Below are 20,619 nucleotides of genomic sequence, written 5' to 3' on the forward strand. Positions count from 1 at the left end.
GATGTTTTCTCCATATTGCTTACACTGTTCCTATTACTTCATCAGATGAGACTACATCTGCAACAGTTCTATGCCATGTTCCTGAAGAGGGCGCTGTATAGCTGGAGAAACTGGAAGGTCATGTAGCACAATTCCTGGTCCCTTTGATTTTCACAGTTGTGGCCTTAGTTGTGGCTACACACCTTTCCCAGTCACCAGATGCTCCCCAGCTGAGGTTCGCAACTCAATCGATATGGTCCCACCAGGGTCCCTGTGGCCCTGCAGCCTGGGCAGTCCCCTTGCCTCTGCCTTGGCAGACACATACACATCCCAGCTCTCCACCCAGCTGGGTGAACTCATAACATAACAGGTATGTATAGTAAGAAAAGCAAGTGCTTGTTTTTCTGCTTGATTAACATGGTTCAGGGATTTTGTTTAAAGAGAACCTCTCAGAGTAACACAAAGTGATTACAATACTTGACTACAAAAAACTCCTAAGCGACACAAAGCAACGGGAGTATTGTGCAAAGAAAAGTAAAAGAAGTAACAACACAAAAAGACATGCAAGAAGTAGTACATGGTCTTTAAATGACCACTGCGCACAAAAGCCATGAAGAGGCTCTGATGATGACTCTTCTAATCATTGTCTTCCTTCTTCCTATGAGTCTGTGCAAAGAGTCCTGTAGTTAACAACCCTTTCTATGCTTACTGAAGATTTACTGACAGTATGTCTATCTTTTTCACCCTTTAGACTTCACTGATTACATCCTTACCAGCTAAAGGAAGAAGGCGGCAGCTTAATGAGCGGTGTGTGGTGGGTGCCACCTTCCGTGGCAGCAGCCGCCAGTATGCAGAAAGCAACAGCCTACTTCAACAATCAGGGCTACCACACACCTGCTACAGCCCTCATGATGGTGGACAATGCGCTCTTTCAAACTTCTTGCTGGGCCTAATGCTTCCATACAGACAGGCAACTTCCCCATGCCACGCAACCTGTCTGAGGCTGCACGGAGCCAGCTCACAGAGTGAGTAGGGGCAAGGGGGGGGTCGTGTCATGCTTCAATGAGGGGTCTGTTTTATATGTCAGAAATTGAATAAGAAGTTTAAAAAAGCCCAAAAAAACCTTAATCTTTTTTTTATCTCTTAGTCATACATTGTGCGTGTCTTGAAAAGGATAAAATAAAATTTGCAGAGGTTTGATGGTTTGTTGTACAATCACATTTTGATGTGTCTTTTGCTCACAGGTGGTATTTCAGGCATTTGGAGTAAAGGCTTTTGTGGAGCACAACCACCTTGTAGATGTGCTGTTGTTACTGCTGCTGTATGGCTGGGCAGTTGTGCCTCTGATGTACCTGCTCAGCTTCCTCTTCTCCACTGCTGCTACGCGCCTACACACGCCTCACCATCTTCAACATGATCTCTGGCACTGCTACCTTTCTGGGCTGTCAATCATGACCATCCCAGGTGAGCGATGGACCATCAAAAATAGCAGACATAGAAAATTTTTCAAATTATGGCAATCCCCAAAATATAAGAGAGAGCTCCTGTTTTTTATAAAGGCCTTTTTTCAAGGAATATGATCATTTTGACGAGAATACCAGACTTGCAAGCCCAAAAAAAAAAAAAAAAAAGAAATAGCAGCCATTCATAAAACAAAAACATGAAGTAAATACCATTAAATGGCTAGTGTGTTTGCATTATTGCTTTTTACCACCTGGCTTGGCTATGTCGCTTACCATATACCATATGCAGTACTTATGTGTGGGAAGACAGATAGGGCTCATGTTCCAGGAAATGACACTTGGTTGATTGAAGAGCCTTTGCAGAGAGGAGTGGGATGTGTGAAGCTTTCTTGTTGTGAAATGGTGCAAAACATTGCTGTGATTTCATATGTATGTGAGGAGATGCCTGCATCTGCAAACACTACCCAGGTTACCATGGAAAAAGTATGGAGAGAGAAGAAAATAGCAAACAAGTAAAAAAGAATAATCATTTTTACTGACTGTCTTTTCTTAATTGTCGTCTACAGAACTGAACTTGCAGGACATGTCACACTTACTGGATAAAGTTTTCCTGATCTTCCCAAACTATTGCCTGGGCATGTCTTTTAGCCAGTTCTACCAGAACTACGAATACATCTCATTTTGCACCTCCAGTCCTGTCAGCCGCGTAATCTGCAAATACTTAAGTAAGTACAACTTCAGCCTAACCAGAGAGGATGAAAAGATCTGGTATAATAGTTCTAAAAACATGTTTGACTTCATGTCAGTCAATGCAAAGGAAAACTGGAAATTGGTTGTAAATAAGATAAATAATCCACTGGGTTCTGAACACTAATAAAATTCCACTAATTTCCATACGGTTGTTTTTGCTTGTTTGTGACTATCCCGCTAACTTCAATGTAACTTAACACTTCTCTGTTTTTAGACATCACATACCAGACAAACTACTTCTCAATGTCAGAGCCTGGTGTTGGGCGCTTTCCTCGTGGGGCCTTCTCCGTGCAGGGTGTTGTCTTCATCATTCTGCTGTTTGTCATCGAGTTGCAGTGTATCCGCACTGTCTGGCGACTCCTCACTTCCCTGTGCAGAAGACGCAAACAGGTAGATGCATTGTGAGAGCACTGAGGATGACTGTTTGACATTTCCTTTAAAGAAAAGCCCTAGCAGCTATAGTTTGCTCTATGTAGGAAGCACTTTTTAGTTTGAATAAACATGTTAAAAAAGGAAACGTTCTTAATTATATTTGTCTTCTGTGATGGGATGTGTACTTTGCTGTAAAAGTCTTTGCACACAGTTGGAGAGTTGGAATTCTAATCCCTGTACAAATAAAACAACATAAATCTCAGACATTAGTTTTGCACAATCTCAGTCTGTTGTGCTGTTGAGCCAAGTTAGTCTAATCTTAATGAAATATTAAATTAATTCAATTTCTGCAGAACACTACAAACTTATCCACAACAACATATCCTGTTAAAATTGTTATTTAAATATTTAGCGGAATAATACACAACAGTTCTTTGATTAAATATTGTTTTTTACTGTAAGTTTTAGTGAAGTTCTTGAAAGTTTTGGGTAATTCATGTTTATCTTTTAAGTTTGGTTTTGTGTGTGTCAGTTGCCTCTTATAGAGGATGCAGCATTCCAACCAGAGGACAGAGATGTGGCTGATGAGAGGAAGAGGGTTCTGGAGTGGCAGCCGATGTGGAGTCTATGGTTGGGAGCCCCCTCATATTGCAGGAGCTCAGCAAGGTATTAAGCTCCCCAGTCTAACTGCTGAAATATGCATGATTCCAGCTATGTGAAATTATGGCACAAACCCACTGTTATCTGTCCCTCGCAGGTGTACAGCAGCGGGAAAGTCTTCTGCGTGTGGACAGGCTGTCTCTCGCTGTAGGAAAAGGAGAGTGTTTTGGCCTCCTGGGCTTTAAGGGGCAGGGAAGACCACAACATTTAAGATGCTGACAGGCGATGAGGATGTTACATCTGGGGACGCATACATTGATGGATACAGCATCTTGAGGGACATTAGAAGGTGAGAGGAGGGAGATGGGATGGATGAGTGTTTATAGATAGCTTTTGGTTCCAAAATAACAAAATCTTTGCTGTTGAAGCACACTGCTTCTAACACACTGAAATTTGACAAGAACATTTATCTTGGCATTACAGGTTCAGCAGCGCATAGGTACTGTCCTCAATTTGAGCTGTACGGACCACATGACAGGAAGAGAGACTCTGTGTATGATATGCCAGGCTCAGAGGAATACCAGAGAAATATGTGTCTGGCTGTGTGGAGAATGTCCTGAGATCACTGCTGCTTGAACCTCACGCTGATAAACTAGTCCGCAGCTACAGGTTGGTAGATTTTGTGTTAGACAGGAACGCATATTACCCTAGGTATTGCTCTGTTATGTCGATCAGTTTACTTAATTAAGTCTTATGATCATAAACAGTGGCGGTAACAAGCGTAAGCTGAGCGCAGGCATGGCCCTGATTGGTGGGCCTCCTGTTATCTTCTTGGATGAACCGTCAACGGGATGGACCCTGTGGCCAGGAGGCTGTTGTGGGATGCTATTACACGCACGCGAGAGTCTGGCAAGGCCATAATTATTACATCTCACAGGTGAGCTTCTTTAGAATGTATTGGGTGTCAGCTAGAATAACTTTGATCACTACATTGGGCTAATGAAAAGATGTGAAGATGCTGACATATTTTGCTGTTACATGGATGTGTTTACTCACCAGTATGGAGGAGTGTGAGGCCCTGTGCACCAGGCTGGCAGTGAATGGTCAACGGTCAGTTCAAGTGCCTTGGGAGGTCCCCAGCATCTAAAGAGCAAGTTTGGCAGCGGATACACCCTGCTGGCTAAAGTCCATGTAGAGGCTGAGTTGGAGGACAGCGACCTGCTGCTTTTTTAAAGACTTCATCGAAAGCACCTTCCCAGGTTAGAGGTGTCAAAATGTCTCATAACGCAAAAACAGCTGAACATAAATGTGTTTTCATAGCAGTAAATGTAATCTCTGTTTACCATGCACAGCTCTAATCAATGGAAGCTGTTTTTTATTTTTTACTATCCTTGTAAAAGAATAATAAAGCAGTTTTAAATTAATTTTCTCCTGCAACAGGAAGTCAACTCAAAGATGAGCACCAGGGAATGGTGCACTACCATTTGACTGACAAAGCACTAACATGGGCACAGGTACAGTATTTTCATGATTAAACAACTGAGAATTGCTCAAGGAATAACAGAGTTAAAGCTGTCCCTGCACTGGTGTTGTGTCAGTTCGCCCTCTAGTGGACAAAATAATACACAAAGGAATTAATTGAAAAGTTTCCTGTTCTCCTTCTACTTTAATTTAGAAAAAAAAAAATCCTGATAAAGTAATTTTATTCTATAGTCAGGGTAAACAATTGTAGGACAGATGTGTATGATGGAACATGCCAGCAGTTTGTAATTCAGGAAAACAATGACAAAAAACAAACAAACAAAAATAGTAAAAATACAAAATAAAAAAACATAATTTAAAGAAATTTTTCATAAATTTTGTTGCTCCTAAAGATTAAATGTCTCTGAAAAGCTAACTTTAAACAAACAAGCAAAAACAACCATATGGAAAATCAGAAACTGGGTTAAGGTTACACTAGTATATCAGTAGGTGTTTAGGATTTCTTCTTTTTTTTTAAATTGTACATTAAATTCAGATTTCAGCCATACGTTGAACATTTTTTGTCCATCATCATTCTCCATTTCTGTGTCCAGGTGTTCGGCACTTTGGAGGCAGCCAAAGAGAAATACCACATTGAAGACTACTTGTGTGAGCCAGATATCACTTGAACAAGTGTTTCTCAGCTTTGCCCAGTTCCAGCACTGCACTCAGACTGGGAGCAAGTAGGAGACGGGAATCTGTCCATCGTCCCACTTTCTGCTAGTGCGTATGTATAAGCTGTGTAAAAGGACTGAACACAGGCTGGAGCAGATCATTGTTATCTCCAGATGATTTTACCAACACACACTTGATAGTCTGGTCTCAAACATTTTATTTGGCCGCACCACCTTTGTTTGCTCCTTCATGCTGTTTGTTGCTATGTGAATGTAGGGACACTGATGTTATTTTTTTTGTCATGATCATGGCGTGTGGGCTCTTGATTATACCATTCAATGAAATCTCTTCTCTGCACTTTTAATAGTGACGTCAAAAACAAAGAAATTACTAAACCACTACACTAAACTGTGTGTGACAGGGTTTGTTTGCATATGCGTGCGCATTAAGCATCTGTACATATTTTTGTTTTTGTTATTTATGACTTTTATTACCACCTTATTGTTCCAAGAATTTATTGTGCTTTTTCTTGGTGATCATCAGTCATAACAAGAGAGTGAACCACTCATACTGATGTGATTGTAAAATCATTGCACACCTTAGAGCCATTTTTAACAAATGAGGATTTTTGTTTCTTTACTTTGCCTTTTGCAGATAAACTGGTCATCCTCAAGAGCCTCTTAATGTTGTTCGCATATGTTACATAATCTGACATGTTCTTGGTACTAAAACCACTGACCCCATGCAAGACTATTTATTTGGGCTCAATAAGGAATGCATGCATAAAAGCATCACACAAAGCATGAGAAAGAGGGGAAAAAAGGAAGAGACCCGCTAGTGACCAATACAGGACCATGCTAAACTGAAGTTTATCTTTACTCTCTACTTATTCCATTCTGAGAAGAGTCACTACTTCTCTGTTGTCAGTTCTTGTGATGCAATCATTCTGCTTTTTGCTGACAAGTTACAGCAGCAGTGTGCGATGGGATGTTAGCCATTACAGTTTACATGAAGGTTGAATTAAATCCTGAAGTCAGTGCATGATGCAGGAGGCTATTTTCACATGCTGCTGGGGTAGCAGTCAAATTTGAAGTCTTGTTGTGAGTGATTTGGACCTACGTATGTTTCCCTGTAGCTGTGTGGGAGTGCTGCAGAGAGTATTGCAGCACAGTTCCTAAATTCATTAGAATTTTTCTGCACTACCGGATGACAAACTTTATAAACTGAGTGATTGTTACTGTTCAGTAAAGTTAAAAAAAAAAAAGGAAAAAAAAAAAGGTTGATCGTTGTCTTCATGTAAAACTGTTCCTTTAAAGAATGTCCAAAAATCCAACAAATAAAGTAAAACTGCTAGTTCTCTGGATACAAACAGATGCCTTGTTCTGTAAAAGAATGATCATTAAAGTGCTTTTTTTTCTTTTTTTTTGTGTCCTATTGTGAATTTGGTTTCGCGATGAACCTCAGTTCAGAGTGAACCCAGATTATTTCTTCCCAAAGCCTAAAAACCTTGTAAAACGATGTATATATTGTATAGACATATAGAGCAACAATTAATGTTTCCAAAAAATATTTCCATGCATACTGATGAGAAATATAGTCACAATCATATGCTTTCCATACAGTATAATACTATAATCTGGGAAGAATAAACAGATAATGTACAAATAACATTCCTGCTCAGTGAAAAAACAAAAACTAAATTGCTTTACAGAAGTGAGTTGAATGTGATGTGTTACTTAAAAAAAAGCACTCAGTTACTTTTATGACCTGTTTTTTCTATGATTTTTCAGAGCTTCCTTCGTGCCATCTGGTGTGAATAAAGTTAAATGTTATGTTATATGTTGGTCCTGGCAAGACAACCTCTTCATGTGTCCTTTTTATTGCCTTTCTTATATATTTGCACAATTGAGCTCTCATTACATACCTGACTTGAAAAAGTTGCAAAGTGAAGCAGAGAAATGTTTGCACTGCTGATGTGTGAGAGAACTGAGTCCTGCTGAAATATGATGTATCATATTTAAAAAGGGAACGTACATCATTGTAATTGTGTACTGTACTGTACCATGGAGCTGACCCTGTCAAATGTGTATGTATCGCTCTTCTTTTTAAAATAAAACGATGCTCTATGCAAATGTTGGGAGAAAATCTGTCTCATCTTACACTTCTGAATGTTTAAATTATAAATATATCATAAAATTACTTATTTATACCCATTTTGTATATAAACTTAGCACAAAAAATATGTTCTTTTGTGTTTGGTCAATTATTTCTTTTTTTGTGACAATGCTTACTGGTAACAAATCTTATATTATTGGAAAGCCTGTTTGTTTCCCTTTAATATGAGGCCACACTTTGTCTGATGAGCATATAATGACTTGCCAAATCTTGTATGTGTGTGTAAGATTTATTGTCAAAAAAAAGCATTGTTACAGAAGGGCATAATCAACCAAACACAAAGCTACTTATTTCTAATAAAATAAAAAAATATGTTGTAATTATTAAAAATTGTACTTTTATTCAGGCATGTGACAGCCTAAACCTACTCTTTAGTCACCTGTAATTAGATGTTCTGTAATTGGAGTAGAGCTTCAGTATTACGGGAACTTAACCCTAGTTCAACAAGCTGTGTTGCCAACCTCACTGTGCCTTTATAGGCTACCTTTGTTCTCCTGTGTATAGAAACAGCCCAATTCTCATTGATATGTTTTTCTGTTTCTGTTGTCAGAGCCTGAAAAAGTCCAAAAAGGTGCTAGAAAAGATGTTTATTAAGACCAGGTTCTCTGCCCCACACCACTCGACATTGTTCTGTTTTAATAAAATGTTGAGTTGTATAAATGAATTATCTGACAGAAACACCATAAAGATCAATTTGAAAATATTATTTAAGTAGTGATTTTTGACAATATCTGTAATGACAATTCAGAGAAAAAGTAATGAATGATGTTATTTTGTGCACCTTAGTTCTTCCACTGCTTTGGACCTACAGCAGCTGGAGTTGGTCAGAAGATGTTCTCTCGGCTTCCTTGTAGTTACCAAGGGAGCGTTACTGCTAATTTTAAGTAGTTAAGATTTGGCTTAAAATTCATTAGAACTGATCGAGACCTCTCTGCCCTTGGGATACTAAAACACGTGATGTTTAAGTTCAGGAGGCGGGCAAAAGAAGAGTCAAACCACACATCCACACAACCCACAACAACCCAAACACAATCCACTGAGATTTTCACTGAAACACAACAAGCACCGTGTTTTCCACCAGGTGGATTATCAGCCAGGTGGACCGCTAGCTGCAGAGTAAATGGAGCTTTTGAAGGATTTTGCCTTCTCCTACTTCTCCAGTCCCATCACGGTAATGGGAGTTGGTATCGTTCTGTTAGTCCTTTATCTTTTCCCAGCTACTTCCACTTCTGCTGTGCTGGGGAAAGAGCCTCCAGGACCGAGGCCTCTGCCTCTGCTTGGCAACCTGTTGCAGCTTGATCTCAAGAGACCTTACAAAACATTATGTGAGGTAGGTTAGTACTCCATTTTCGAAAGAAGCCTTTCTTTGACTGATAAACTACTGTTTGTATCACATTGATAGAATTTAATTTTTTCTTTTCAATCAGCTTTCTAAGAAACACGGGTCTGTATTTACTGTGTACTTTGGACCCAAGAAGGTGGTGGTCCTGGCTGGTTACAAGACAGTCAAAGAGGCTCTGGTCAGCTATGCAGAGGAGTTTGGAGATCGAGACATCTCACCTATATTCTATGATATAAACAGAGGTCATGGTATGACCTACCTGTACAATACATTTTTTTAATATATTTAATAATACTACAACAAAAATAAGTAAATATTTATAGTTCTTACAAAAGAACATATTCCAAATTTGATGTAAAATGTTCTTGTGTATATATGTTATATGTCATACATGTTATATATGCATTATGTATACACTATTTGCAGGACTTTATTTTATATTTCATATTGTGTTTTAAAGGAATTCTGTTTGCAAATGGAGATTCGTGGAAAGAGATGCGTCGTTTTGCTCTTGCCACCCTCAGAGACTTTGGGATGGGCAAAAGAGTTGCTGAAGAAAAAATCTTAGAGGAATGTGGCCATTTGATTCAAACGTTTGAAAAACACGACGGTATCATGTTTTTATTCTGTGTGTGGAAGTGATGACACAGCTTCTTGTTTACATAGAAATGTGTCCTGAAAATGAAAGTGTCATCTCTGTAATGTTTGTTACTTTTTAGCTTATTAACAAAGATTGATAGTTGTGCTGAAATCATCAGCAATTTGTTGCCCACATAAATTGTGTTGTACATTATTCCTCTCTGTTGCTTTGCAGGGAAACCATTTGACACAACATGTCCAATAAATTATGCAGCATCTAACATCATCTCCTCTATTGTGTATGGGAGCAGATTTGAATACAATGATCCCCGATTCAGAAACCTTGTGAGTCGAGCCAAGGAGACAATACACATTACAGGTTCTGTAACAATCCAGGTAAGCTTAACATTTTTATTCTCCTAGAATGAACCATTTATATCTACTTGCTGTGTGTTTACATACATTACAGCTGCCATATTTGTACCACCATGTTTACTATGGTGTCTCTGAATGGACAAACAACTGATGGTGATGTGAGAAGCCTTTGAGCTTTACAACTGAAAGACCAGCTTTGTTTGATAGGTGCAAGGTGCTGTGGGATAAGTAGCACCTTTGAAGGCATATAGAAGAAGACAGTACACATGTACACAATTTTGACCTGAGGCCACTGGATCACCTCGCAGATAAAAACATGCTGAAGTCTGGAAGAATTTTGGCCACTGACGACCACTGTCTATTCACAACTGTGCTTGACATATGAAATCATTTATATGTTCATCATTTCAGCCTTCATCTTGACAGAGTCCCACCCATGTTCAGTAATCTCATTCTGTTCAGTAATCCTACTAGTGTTCCTTTAAAGATCATTATTATTTTTTTATTATATATTTTACCTTGTTGACTTTTGTTGAAAGTTAATGTTGGTCACTGATGCAAACACATAAACATTTAGATATGTGATTTTGCAGCTTTACAACATGTTTCCTTGGTTGGTCAAATGGATAAAGAACCGACGGGTGATTTTAAGAAATGTTAAGAAGACTGTCAGAGATGTGAAGGACTTAATCCAGCATCTGAAAGGGACACTGAACCCTCAGATATGCAGAGGACTTGTGGATTGTTTTCTGATACGGAAGCAGAAAGAGGAGGTAAGGCCACACGCTTTCCATCTTTTTAAGAACAATTGTTCTTCAAGTGTTCATCATGCATGTTTGCATGTGGATGTTCTTTCTTTTAGGACTCTTGTGTTATGAACACTAACTTCAATGAGGACAACTTGGTATTCACAGTGACCAACCTGTTTGCTGCTGGCACTGACACCACAGCTACTACACTGAGTTGGTGTCTGCTCTTGATGGCCAGATATCCACATATTCAGGGTAAGTGAGTAAAAGGTAAAGCTTGGCAATTTTGTCAGTGTGGACACAGATATTTATAATCATATATCATCCCTACACCAAAACCCCAGACGGAAACTGGTCACTAGTGCCAGAATGGCCTCCTCAAGTCCTGGACCTGGTCTTTAGGTTGTGCTTCAACTTTGGGACAAAGCTGTCCACTATAACTCCACATTCAGTCTCATTCTCAAAATGTATTGATTTCTATTCTTTTCTGCAGACCAGGTCCAGGAGGAGCTAGCCAGAGTAATAGGAAGCCGTGAAGTGCGGGTAGATGACCGTAAAAACCTGCCATTCACTGATGCTGTCATCCATGAGACACAGAGAATGGCTAACATTATCCCCATGTCTCTTCCTCACAAAACTAGTCGAGATGTCATCTTCCAGGGATACTTTATAAAAGAGGTCAGAAAACTCACTAGTGTTTCAGAGCTTCCATGAAACAATATCATTGATAAAAATGTTAAGTATACTTTGACAGCATGAGAAATGACATGATAGATCCCCCTTCTTTTTATGTCCAGGGTACAACTATATTTCCGCTTCTGTCTTCTGTACTGTATGATGAGAGTGAGTGGGAGAGTCCATACACCTTTAACCCTTTTCATTTCCTGGACAAAGAGGGTAAATTTATTAGGAGAGATGCCTTCTTGCCCTTTTCTGCAGGTATAAGAGCTTGATCAGGTTTTTGTCATTTTTTAAGACGTAAGGAATCATATCCATTCTTGCAAAACGTGATCGGATGTTAATGTTTGACACTTTTTGTTCTTGCAGGTCGCAGGGTGTGTCTTGGAGAGAGTCTGGCTAAGATGGAGCTCTTCCTCTTCTTCACCTCCCTTCTCCAACGCTTTCGTTTCACCCCTCCACCTGGAGTTTCAGTAGAAGAACTGAATCTGACACCAGCAACAGGCTTTGTCCTCGCTCCTTCTCCACATGAGCTGTGTGCTGTCAGTCTGCAATGAGGAAGAGGAGCAAAGTGTGGCATTATTATTGATCAGTTTGATCACTACTTCATTCATTGCAATGCATAAAAGTGGAAAGCGTGACATTAAAATAGATACTGATAAGGTTTGACTGAACATACAGAAATGTAAGTGTAGATTTAGAATGTGATGTTCAATAACAGATTAATACAATCCAGAATCAAGCTAAACATAACTTTCTAACTTGTATGTTGGACATGCTAACTTTGCATAGTCAGCTGAAAGCCACATGGCTTCATTACCCAAGTATTTGTTACAAAGCCTGTTTTTGTCTTAGAAATAAAGGAAGCAAACAAAATTATGTTGCACAATTTAAAAAGCTGTGGAGCGAGTCTTTTTTTTTAAAACCCATTTAAATGTACACCATACAGAGATTAAATTTCTGTTTTTGAAAAGGTGGTGAAAAGCGGGAGTGGTTTCTTAATCCAGGCTGGCACCTGGAACCTGACAGTGTTCTTACTGCCACTCAGGTATCAGCGGTGGTGCCAAAATTTGTTGCTTCACGTTTATTTGAATGACAACCTGACCGACCTTGACTGATTAAAACATATGACTACGTACTTGTTTGAAAGATGGGAGGGACCAGCATTTTGAATAGGACTGGTTGTTTTTTAGTTTTAAATTTGCATGTTATTTTACAAAAAGCTGATGAGAAGTGACGTTTAACTTGAATGAATGTAAGTGCAGTGTTATCTAAAAAATTGTTTTTCTTTTGATACTTAAGTGTTTACTTACACCATGCTAAGGTCTAAAAAGTTCTCACATGCCTGACAAAAAGCTAGAAACAAGCTATTTAAAACTAACCAACTCTATTGGTAAATGTGTCCTCAAAATGAAAGTGACATCTCTGTAATGTTTGTTACTTTTTAACTTATTAACAAAGATTGATAGTTGTGCTGAAATCATCAGCAATTTGTTGCCCACATAAATTGTGTTGTACATTATTCCTTTCTGTTGCTTTGCAGGGAAACCATTTGACACAACATGTCCAATAAATTATGCAGCATCCAACATCATCTCCTCTATTGTGTATGGGAGCAGATTTGAATACAATGATCCCCGATTCAGAAACCTCGTGAGTCGAGCCAAGGAGACAATACACATTACAGGTTCTGTAACAATCCAGGTAAGCTTAACATTTTTATTCTCCTAGAATGAACCATTTATATCTACTTGCTGTGTGTTTACATACATTACAGCTGCCATATTTGTACCACCATGTTTACTATGGTGTCTCTGAATGGACAAACAACTGATGGTGATGTGAGAAGCCTTTGAGCTTTACAACTGAAAGACCAGCTTTGTTTGATAGGTGCAAGGTGCTGTGGGATAAGTAGCACCTTTGAAGGCATATAGAAGAAGACAGTACACATGTACACAATTTTGACCTGAGGCCACTGGATCACCTCGCAGATAAAAACATGCTGAAGTCTGGAAGAATTTTGGCCACTGACGACCACTGTCTATTCACAACTGTGCTTGACATATGAAACCATTTATATGTTCATCATTTTAGCCTTCATCTTGACAGAGTCCCACCCATGTTCAGTAATCTCATTCTGTTCAGTAATCCTACTAGTGTTCCTTTAAAGATCATTATTATTTTTTTATTATATATTTTACCTTGTTGACTTTTGTTGAAAGTTAATGTTGGTCACTGATGCAAACACATAAATATTTAGATATGTGATTTTGCAGCTTTACAACATGTTTCCCTGGTTAGTCAAATGGATAAAGAACCGACGGCTGATTTTAAGAAATGTTAAGAAGACTGTCAGAGATGTGAAGGACTTAATCCAGCATCTGAAAGGGACACTGAACCCTCAGATATGCAGAGGACTTGTGGATTGTTTTCTGATACGGAAGCAGAAAGAGGAGGTGAGGCCACACGCTTTCCATCTTTTTAAGAACAATTGTTCTTCAAGTGTTCATCATGCATGTTTGCATGTGGATGTTCTTTCTTTTAGGACTCTTGTGTTATGAACACTAACTTCAATGAGGACAACTTGGTATTCACAGTGACCAACCTGTTTGCTGCTGGCACTGACACCACAGCTACTACACTGAGTTGGTGTCTGCTCTTGATGGCCAGATATCCACATATTCAGGGTAAGTGAGTAAAAGGTAAAGCTTGGCAATTTTGTCAGTGTGGACACAGATATTTATAATCATATATCATCCCTACACCAAAACCCCAGACGGAAACTGGTCACTAGTGCCAGAATGGCCTCCTCAAGTCCTGGACCTGGTCTTTAGGTTGTGCTTCAACTTTGGGACAAAGCTGTCCACTATAACTCCACATTCAGTCTCATTCTCAAAATGTATTGATTTCTATTTTTTTCTGCAGACCAGGTCCAGGAGGAGCTAGCCAGAGTAATAGGAAGCCGTGAAGTGCGGGTAGATGACCGTAAAAACCTGCCATTCACTGATGCTGTCATCCATGAGACACAGAGAATGGCTAACATTATCCCCATGTCTCTTCCTCACAAAACTAGTCGAGATGTCATCTTCCAGGAATACTTTATGTTGACTGAAGTGTTCTTAAGTGACCCACTGACCTACTTTTGAGAGGTGGGCGTGGCTACACACCGGTGTGCAATAATCAATAAATGGCTGCTGCTCATTCACAAAATTATCCTCTTTGTAGCATGCAGGCCAAACGTAAATGTTGACTGTGTGTCTTTCTTCCTCCGTATTGCCGTTGTCCAGCTCTTGTTCAGAATGGCTGCGCCAACAGGTTATGGGCCCAGCAAAGAGTTTGGGAGCCGATGGAATCGACTTTGTTTTGACGGAGATGAAAAAAGTTATGAACTGTGGGAAACAAAGGTCTTGGCACATTTACGATTGTTAGACCTGAAGTCCACCATTCTGAGTGAAGCCCCCGGTGAAGACAACGAGGCTGCAGCCGCAGACGCCAGTAAAAATGAGGAAGCGTACGCAGTGCTAATCCAACTGTTGGACGATAAGAGTTTGTCCCTGGTAATGAGAGACGCCGCAGATGATGGCAGAAAGGCGCTGCAGATCCTGCGAGACCACTATGCGGGGAAAGGAAAGCCCGAGTAATCAGTTTGTATACAGAACTGACTTCTCTCCAAAAAGGTGAGAATGAGAGCGTCACAGATTATATTATCCGTGCGGAGACGGCAATAACAGCGCTGCGTAATGCAGGAGAGACATTAAGTGACGGCTTATTGACTGCCATGATTTTAAAAGGCCTGCCCGAAGTGTTTAAACCATTCTCTGTCCATGTTACACAGAGTGATGAGACGTTATCGTTTGCTGAGTTTAAAACCAAACTGAGGAGCTATGAAAGCACCGAGAAGTTTAGTGCTTCTAGCTCAAGATAGGACAGTGTGATGAATGTGCGAGGAAGAGACAATGGGAATGCAAAACTCACCTGTTATGCCTGCGGCCAGAAAGGCCACAAAGCTGCGGAGTGCAAGTCGAATGGAGCGCAAAGAGAGCCGAGACAGTGGTGCAGCTTCTGTAAAAATGCCACACACAAAGATACGCACTGCCGACGGAGGAAACGAGACAAGGTGAAGCAAGCGGTGGATGAGGAAGATCACACATTCGCATTCAAGGTGCAGTTGGATGCCATCCCGGTTAATGTGGTGAAGGCGAGAGGCCTCATGGTCGACTCGGGAGCGACAAAGCATATCATCACAGACATCGAGCGATTTGTGGAGTTTGACTCGAGTTTCAAGCCGCAAAGCCATATTTTGGAGTTGGCTGATGGAGAGCGGACCAGTGGTATTGCACTGAAGAAGGGCACCGCCAAAGTTCACACAAGAGACAGCAAAGGCCGCAATGTGACGATGTTACTGGAGGGGGCGCTCTACGTTCCATCATTCTCCCAGGACATCTTCTCGGTCAAAGCGGCTACATCAAAAGGAGCGACCATCATCTTCAAGGAAGGACAAAACCAGCTCATCCATAGAAATGGTACGTCTTTTGATATCATCACGCAAGACAGACTTTTCTATTTGAGTACTCTGACAAGTGAAACCGATGAATGTAATGTGTGCTATGATGTTCAGACATGGCATGAAATATTGGGTCATTGCAACCATGATGATGTGTTAAAGCTGGAAAGTGTCACCAAAGGCATGAAAATTAAGGGGAAATGTGAGAAGTCTAATTTGAAATGTGATGTGTGTACAGAAGGAAAATTTACATGAAGCAGAAATATAGATCCTGATGAAAAAGCTAAAAATGTTCTTGAACTTGTTCATGCAGATCTTGCTGGACCTATAGAGCCAGCGGGAAAAGATGGTTTCAGATTTGCTATTGCCTTTACAGATGACTATTCAGGAGCTATGTTTACTTACTTCCTCAAAGCTAAAAGTGATACTGTTAAAGCTATGGAGAGATTCATTGCTGATGTTGCCCCATATGGGAAAATTAAATGTGTAAGGTCAGATAATGGAACCGAGTTTACCTCTTCTGTTTTTCAGTCACTGCTTAGTCAGAATGCCATCAGACATGAAACCTCAGCTCCTTACTCACCCCATCAGAATGGGACTGCAGAAAGAGCATGGAGGACCTTGTTTGAAATGGCAAGATGCATGTTAATTGAAAGTAGACTTCCAAAAGAGTTGTGGACATATGCGGTACAGGCTGCTGCTATAATCAGGAATAGATGTTACAACAGCCGGCTTAGACGAACCCCATACCACGTGTTGACTGGGAAGATGCCTGATTTGTCAAAGATGAAAGTGTTTGGCTCAGAATGTTATGCATATAAATATGATAAGAAAAAGTTAGACACTCGTTGTGAAAAGGGAATATTTGTGGGGTATGACAAAAACAGCCCTGCATTTTTAGTCTACTACCCAGACACAGGCAAAGTAATGAAAAACCGGTTGGTGAAATCTGTACCAAAGAAAACTGATGAATGTAACACACAGACAGATGAAGACATGTATGATCCTTTTATGAGTCAAGGGAGAAAAGCTGAAATTCAGCCACCAAGACCTGATGTGACTAATGACCTTCCGCAAGTGAAAACAGAAGTGTGTGAACATAATACCAACTTAAAAAATGAAGGTGAGAGTAGCCATAGTGCACGTTATCCAAAGAGAGAGAGGAGACCACCTCAATATTATAGAGATTGTGATTATGAAGTAAAATGTGAAGATCAAGCGTTGTCAAATATTGACTACTGCTATCATGTGACATGTGACGTCCCTCAGACACTGCAGGAAGCCTTGGGCTCTTCAAAATCAGAGCAGTGGGCTAAGGCTATGAAAGAAGAAATGGAGTCTCTAATAGAGAATAATACTTTTACATTGATGCCATTACCTGAGGGTAAACATGCAGTGGGGGGCAGATGGGTTTATGCTGTCAAAGAAAGTCCTGTTGAGACCATTTATAAGGCTAGATATGTCAAAAGGTTATAATCAAGTGGCTGGTATTGATTATCATGAGACCTTTTCACCTACAGCTGATATGACTTCAATACGGGTCTTAATGCAGCTTGCAGCACAATATGATCTAGAAGTACATCAGATGGATGTTAAAACTGCTTATCTGCATGCTCCAATAGACTGTGAAGTGTATATGGAGCAGCCTGAAGGATTTGAGGTAAAATCAGAATCGGGACAAAAACTGGTGTGTAAACTCAATAAGTCACTGTACGGTTTGAAACAGTCAGGACGGAATTGGAACCAATTACTTCATAATTTTTTTTGTTGAAAGTGGTTTTGTTCAAAACACAGCAGATCATTATGTATACTTGAAACAGTCTAACAATGAGAGAGTCGTTCTGATCATCTGGGTTGATGACATAATTGTTGCAGTGAGTAATGGTGAACTTCTTAAATATGTGAAAGAAATGTTGGAAGCTAGATTCAAGATTAAAGATCTTGGGAAACTGAGGCATTTCCTTGGCATAGATTTTGTCCAAAAACCAGGTGAAATAAGGATGAATCAGAAGAGATATATAACCAACATTCTGGAGAGGTTTGACATGTCTCATTGCAAACCAAGATCAACACCATGTGAAATGAAAATGAACCTTGATGGTGGAGGTGGACCTGCTGATTCGAAAAAATATCGCGAAGTTATTGGTAGTTTAATCTATTTAATGACTTCTACTCGGCCAGATTTAAGTTTTGTTGTCAGTAGATTGTCACAGTTTCTTGCTGAACCAAAACAACACCACTGGATCGCAGCTAAACATGTGTTGAGATATTTGAAAGGCACTGTGGACCAGGAGTTATGTTACAGGAAACATGGGAATCTTAAACTTGTGGCCTATAGTGATGCAGATTGGGCAGCGGACCAGAATGATAGACGGAGTGTAACAGGCTACTGCTTTAGTTTATCTGAGACTGGCCCCATTATTTCATGGAAGTCTAAGAAACAGTCTACAGTAGCTTTATCCACGTGTGAAGCTGAATATATAGCATTATCAGCTACTGTTCAGGAATGCCTATATCTTGTACGCTTGTTGACTGAGATGGACAATGGATTGGAATATGCACCTGTATCCATTTTTGAAGACAATCAAGGTGCTATTGCCCTATCTAAAAACCCAGTTTGTCGTCAACGATGTAAACACATAGACATTCGTTATCATTTTGTCCGATCTGTCCTCACTGATGGAAAGATAACTATTAATTATTGTCCTACAGATAAAATGGTGGCAGATGTGTTTACTAAACCTGTTGCTAAAACGACAATGGACAAATTTGTGATGTTTATATTTGGTATTTGAAGATTGTAATATTGAAATGTGTTTAAAATCGATGCACTGTTGTGTATGGCTTAAGAACAAGTGGGGGTGTTGACTGAAGTGTTCTTAAGTGACCCACTGACCTACTTTTGAGAGGTGGGCGTGGCTACACACCGGTGTGCAATAATCAATAAATGGCTGCTGCTCATTCACAAAATTATCCTCTTTGTAGCATGCAGGCCAAACGTAAATGTTGACTGTGTGTCTTTCTTCCTCCGTATTGCCGTTGTCCAGCTCTTGTTCAGAATGGCTGCGCCAACACTTTATAAAAGAGGTCAGAAAACTCACTAGTGTTTCAGAGCTTCCATGAAACAATATCATTGATAAAAATGTTAAGTATACTTTGACAGCATGAGAAATGACATGATAGATCCCCCTTCTTTTTATGTCCAGGGTACAACCATATTTCCGCTTCTGTCTTCTGTACTGTATGATGAGAGTGAGTGGGAGAGTCCATACACCTTTAACCCTTTTCATTTCCTGGACAAAGAGGGTAAATTTATTAGGAGAGATGCCTTCTTGCCCCTTTCTGCAGGTATAAGAGCTTGATCAGGTTTTTGTCATTTTTTAAGACGTAAGGAATCATATCCATTCTTGCAAAACGTGATCGGATGTTAATGTTTGACACTTTTTGTTCTTGCAGGTCGCAGGGTGTGTCTTGGAGAGAGTCTGGCTAAGATGGAGCTCTTCCTCTTCTTCACCTCCCTTCTCCAACGCTTTCGTTTCACCCCTCCACCTGGAGTTTCAGTAGAAGAACTGAATCTGACACCAGCAACAGGCTTTGTCCTCGCTCCTTCTCCACATGAGCTGTGTGCTGTCAGTCTGCAATGAGGAAGAGGAGCAAAGTGTGGCATTATTATTGATCTCTGCACCACTGATCAGTTTGATCACTACTTCATTCATTGCAATGCATAAAAGTGGAAAGAGTGACATTAAAATAGATACTGATAAGTTTTAACTGAACATACAGAAATGTAAGTGTAGATTTAGAATGTGATGTTCAATAACAGATTAATACAATCCAGAATCAAGCTAAACATAACTTTCTAACTTGTATGTTGGACATGCTAACTTTGCATAGTCAGCTGAACGCCACATGGCTTCATTACCCAAGTATTTGTTACAAAGCCTGTTTTTGTCTTAGAAATAAAGGAAGCAAACAAAATTATGTTGCACAATTTAAAAAGCTGTGGAGCGAGTCTTTTTTTTAAAAACCCATTTAAATGTACACCATACAGAGATTAAATTTCTGTTTTTGAAAAGGTGGTGAAAAGCGGGAGTGGTTTCTTAATCCAGGCTGGCACCTGGAACCTGACAGTGTTCTTACTGCCACTCAGGTATCAGCAGTGGTGCCAAAATTTGTTGCTTCACGTTTATTTGAATGACAACCTGACCGACCTTGACTCATTAAAACATATGACTACGTACTTGTTTGAAAGATGGGAGGGACCAGCATTTTGAATAGGACTGGTTGTTTTTTAGTTTTAAATTTGCATGTTATTTTACAAAAAGCTGATGAGAAGTGACGTTTAACTTGAATGAATGTAAGTGCAGTGTTATCTAAAAAATTGTTTTTCTTTTGATACTTAAGTGTTTACTTACACCATGCTAAGGTCTAAAAAGTTCTCACATGCCTGACGAAAAGCTAGAAACAAGCAATTTAAAACTAACCTGCTCTATTGGTAAAGAAAATTTAAATCCGCAAGTGATACAAATTCAAAACATCAGTAAAATCAGCCCAAGCTGCAGAATTTAGTTTTTTAAGGTCAAACTCCAAAGTGCATCCATCTGCAATCACAGATGTGTCTGGGTCATATGCCCAAAAAAAAAAAAAAAAAATTCAGTCCACAGAGAAGATAACAGCAGAACAGTGAGTGCATTGGTGTGGTCCAGGCCTTAATGTGTCCCGTCTGAATAAAGATTACACTATTTCTTTGGACAGCACACCAGTAGGTGTATTGCTACTGAGTCAGCTCTTATGACTTGTAAAAGTCTAAGATGATTTTCAATGGAAAGATCATGCATGATAGCCTCCTATCATCTTGAAAAAACAAGGAATTGTGCAGATTCATCAGATGTTCCTGGTGTCTCAGAAGATGAACTG

The 20,619-nt window shown here is 39.7% G+C and overlaps 2 protein-coding genes and 1 pseudogene across 4 annotated transcripts; all 3 read left to right on the plus strand.

Moving 5' to 3' along the window:
- Positions 1 to 232: 232 nt before the first annotated feature.
- LOC121628038 lies at positions 233 to 5,390 on the plus strand (annotated as a pseudogene).
- A 3,107-nt stretch (positions 5,391 to 8,497) lies between these two features.
- Positions 8,498 to 14,359, plus strand: LOC121651116 (cytochrome P450 2K1-like). 3 transcript variants are annotated; one of them, XM_042003033.1, is made up of 9 exons: positions 8,498 to 8,805; positions 8,951 to 9,065; positions 9,278 to 9,427; positions 9,632 to 9,792; positions 10,365 to 10,544; positions 10,634 to 10,775; positions 11,014 to 11,198; positions 11,318 to 11,459; positions 11,568 to 12,114. In XM_042003033.1, the coding sequence occupies exons 1-9, from the start codon at positions 8,596 to 8,598 to the stop codon at positions 11,753 to 11,755; spliced, it is 1,473 nt and encodes a 490-aa protein (XP_041858967.1). In that variant the 5' UTR covers positions 8,498 to 8,595; the 3' UTR covers positions 11,756 to 12,114. The 3 variants fall into 3 exon arrangements, with proteins under 3 accessions (XP_041858967.1, XP_041858976.1, XP_041858959.1); XM_042003025.1 differs by having other exon boundaries at positions 8,499 to 8,805; positions 8,903 to 9,065; XM_042003042.1 differs by lacking the exons at positions 9,632 to 9,792; positions 10,365 to 10,544; positions 10,634 to 10,775; ... (1 more) ...; positions 11,318 to 11,459; positions 11,568 to 12,114 and adding exons at positions 12,742 to 12,902; positions 13,475 to 13,654; positions 13,744 to 13,885; positions 14,124 to 14,359 and having other exon boundaries at positions 8,903 to 9,065.
- Positions 14,360 to 15,117: 758 nt separating this feature from the next.
- On the plus strand, positions 15,118 to 19,720 carry LOC121651149 (cytochrome P450 2K6-like). Its single transcript, XM_042003091.1, has 2 exons — positions 15,118 to 15,721; positions 19,159 to 19,720. The coding sequence occupies exons 1-2, from the start codon at positions 15,133 to 15,135 to the stop codon at positions 19,344 to 19,346; spliced, it is 777 nt and encodes a 258-aa protein (XP_041859025.1). The 5' UTR covers positions 15,118 to 15,132; the 3' UTR covers positions 19,347 to 19,720.
- Positions 19,721 to 20,619: the final 899 nt, after the last annotated feature.

Source organism: Melanotaenia boesemani, chromosome 2 (assembly GCF_017639745.1).
Source record: "Melanotaenia boesemani isolate fMelBoe1 chromosome 2, fMelBoe1.pri, whole genome shotgun sequence".
Taxonomy (NCBI): Eukaryota; Metazoa; Chordata; class Actinopteri; order Atheriniformes; family Melanotaeniidae; genus Melanotaenia; species Melanotaenia boesemani.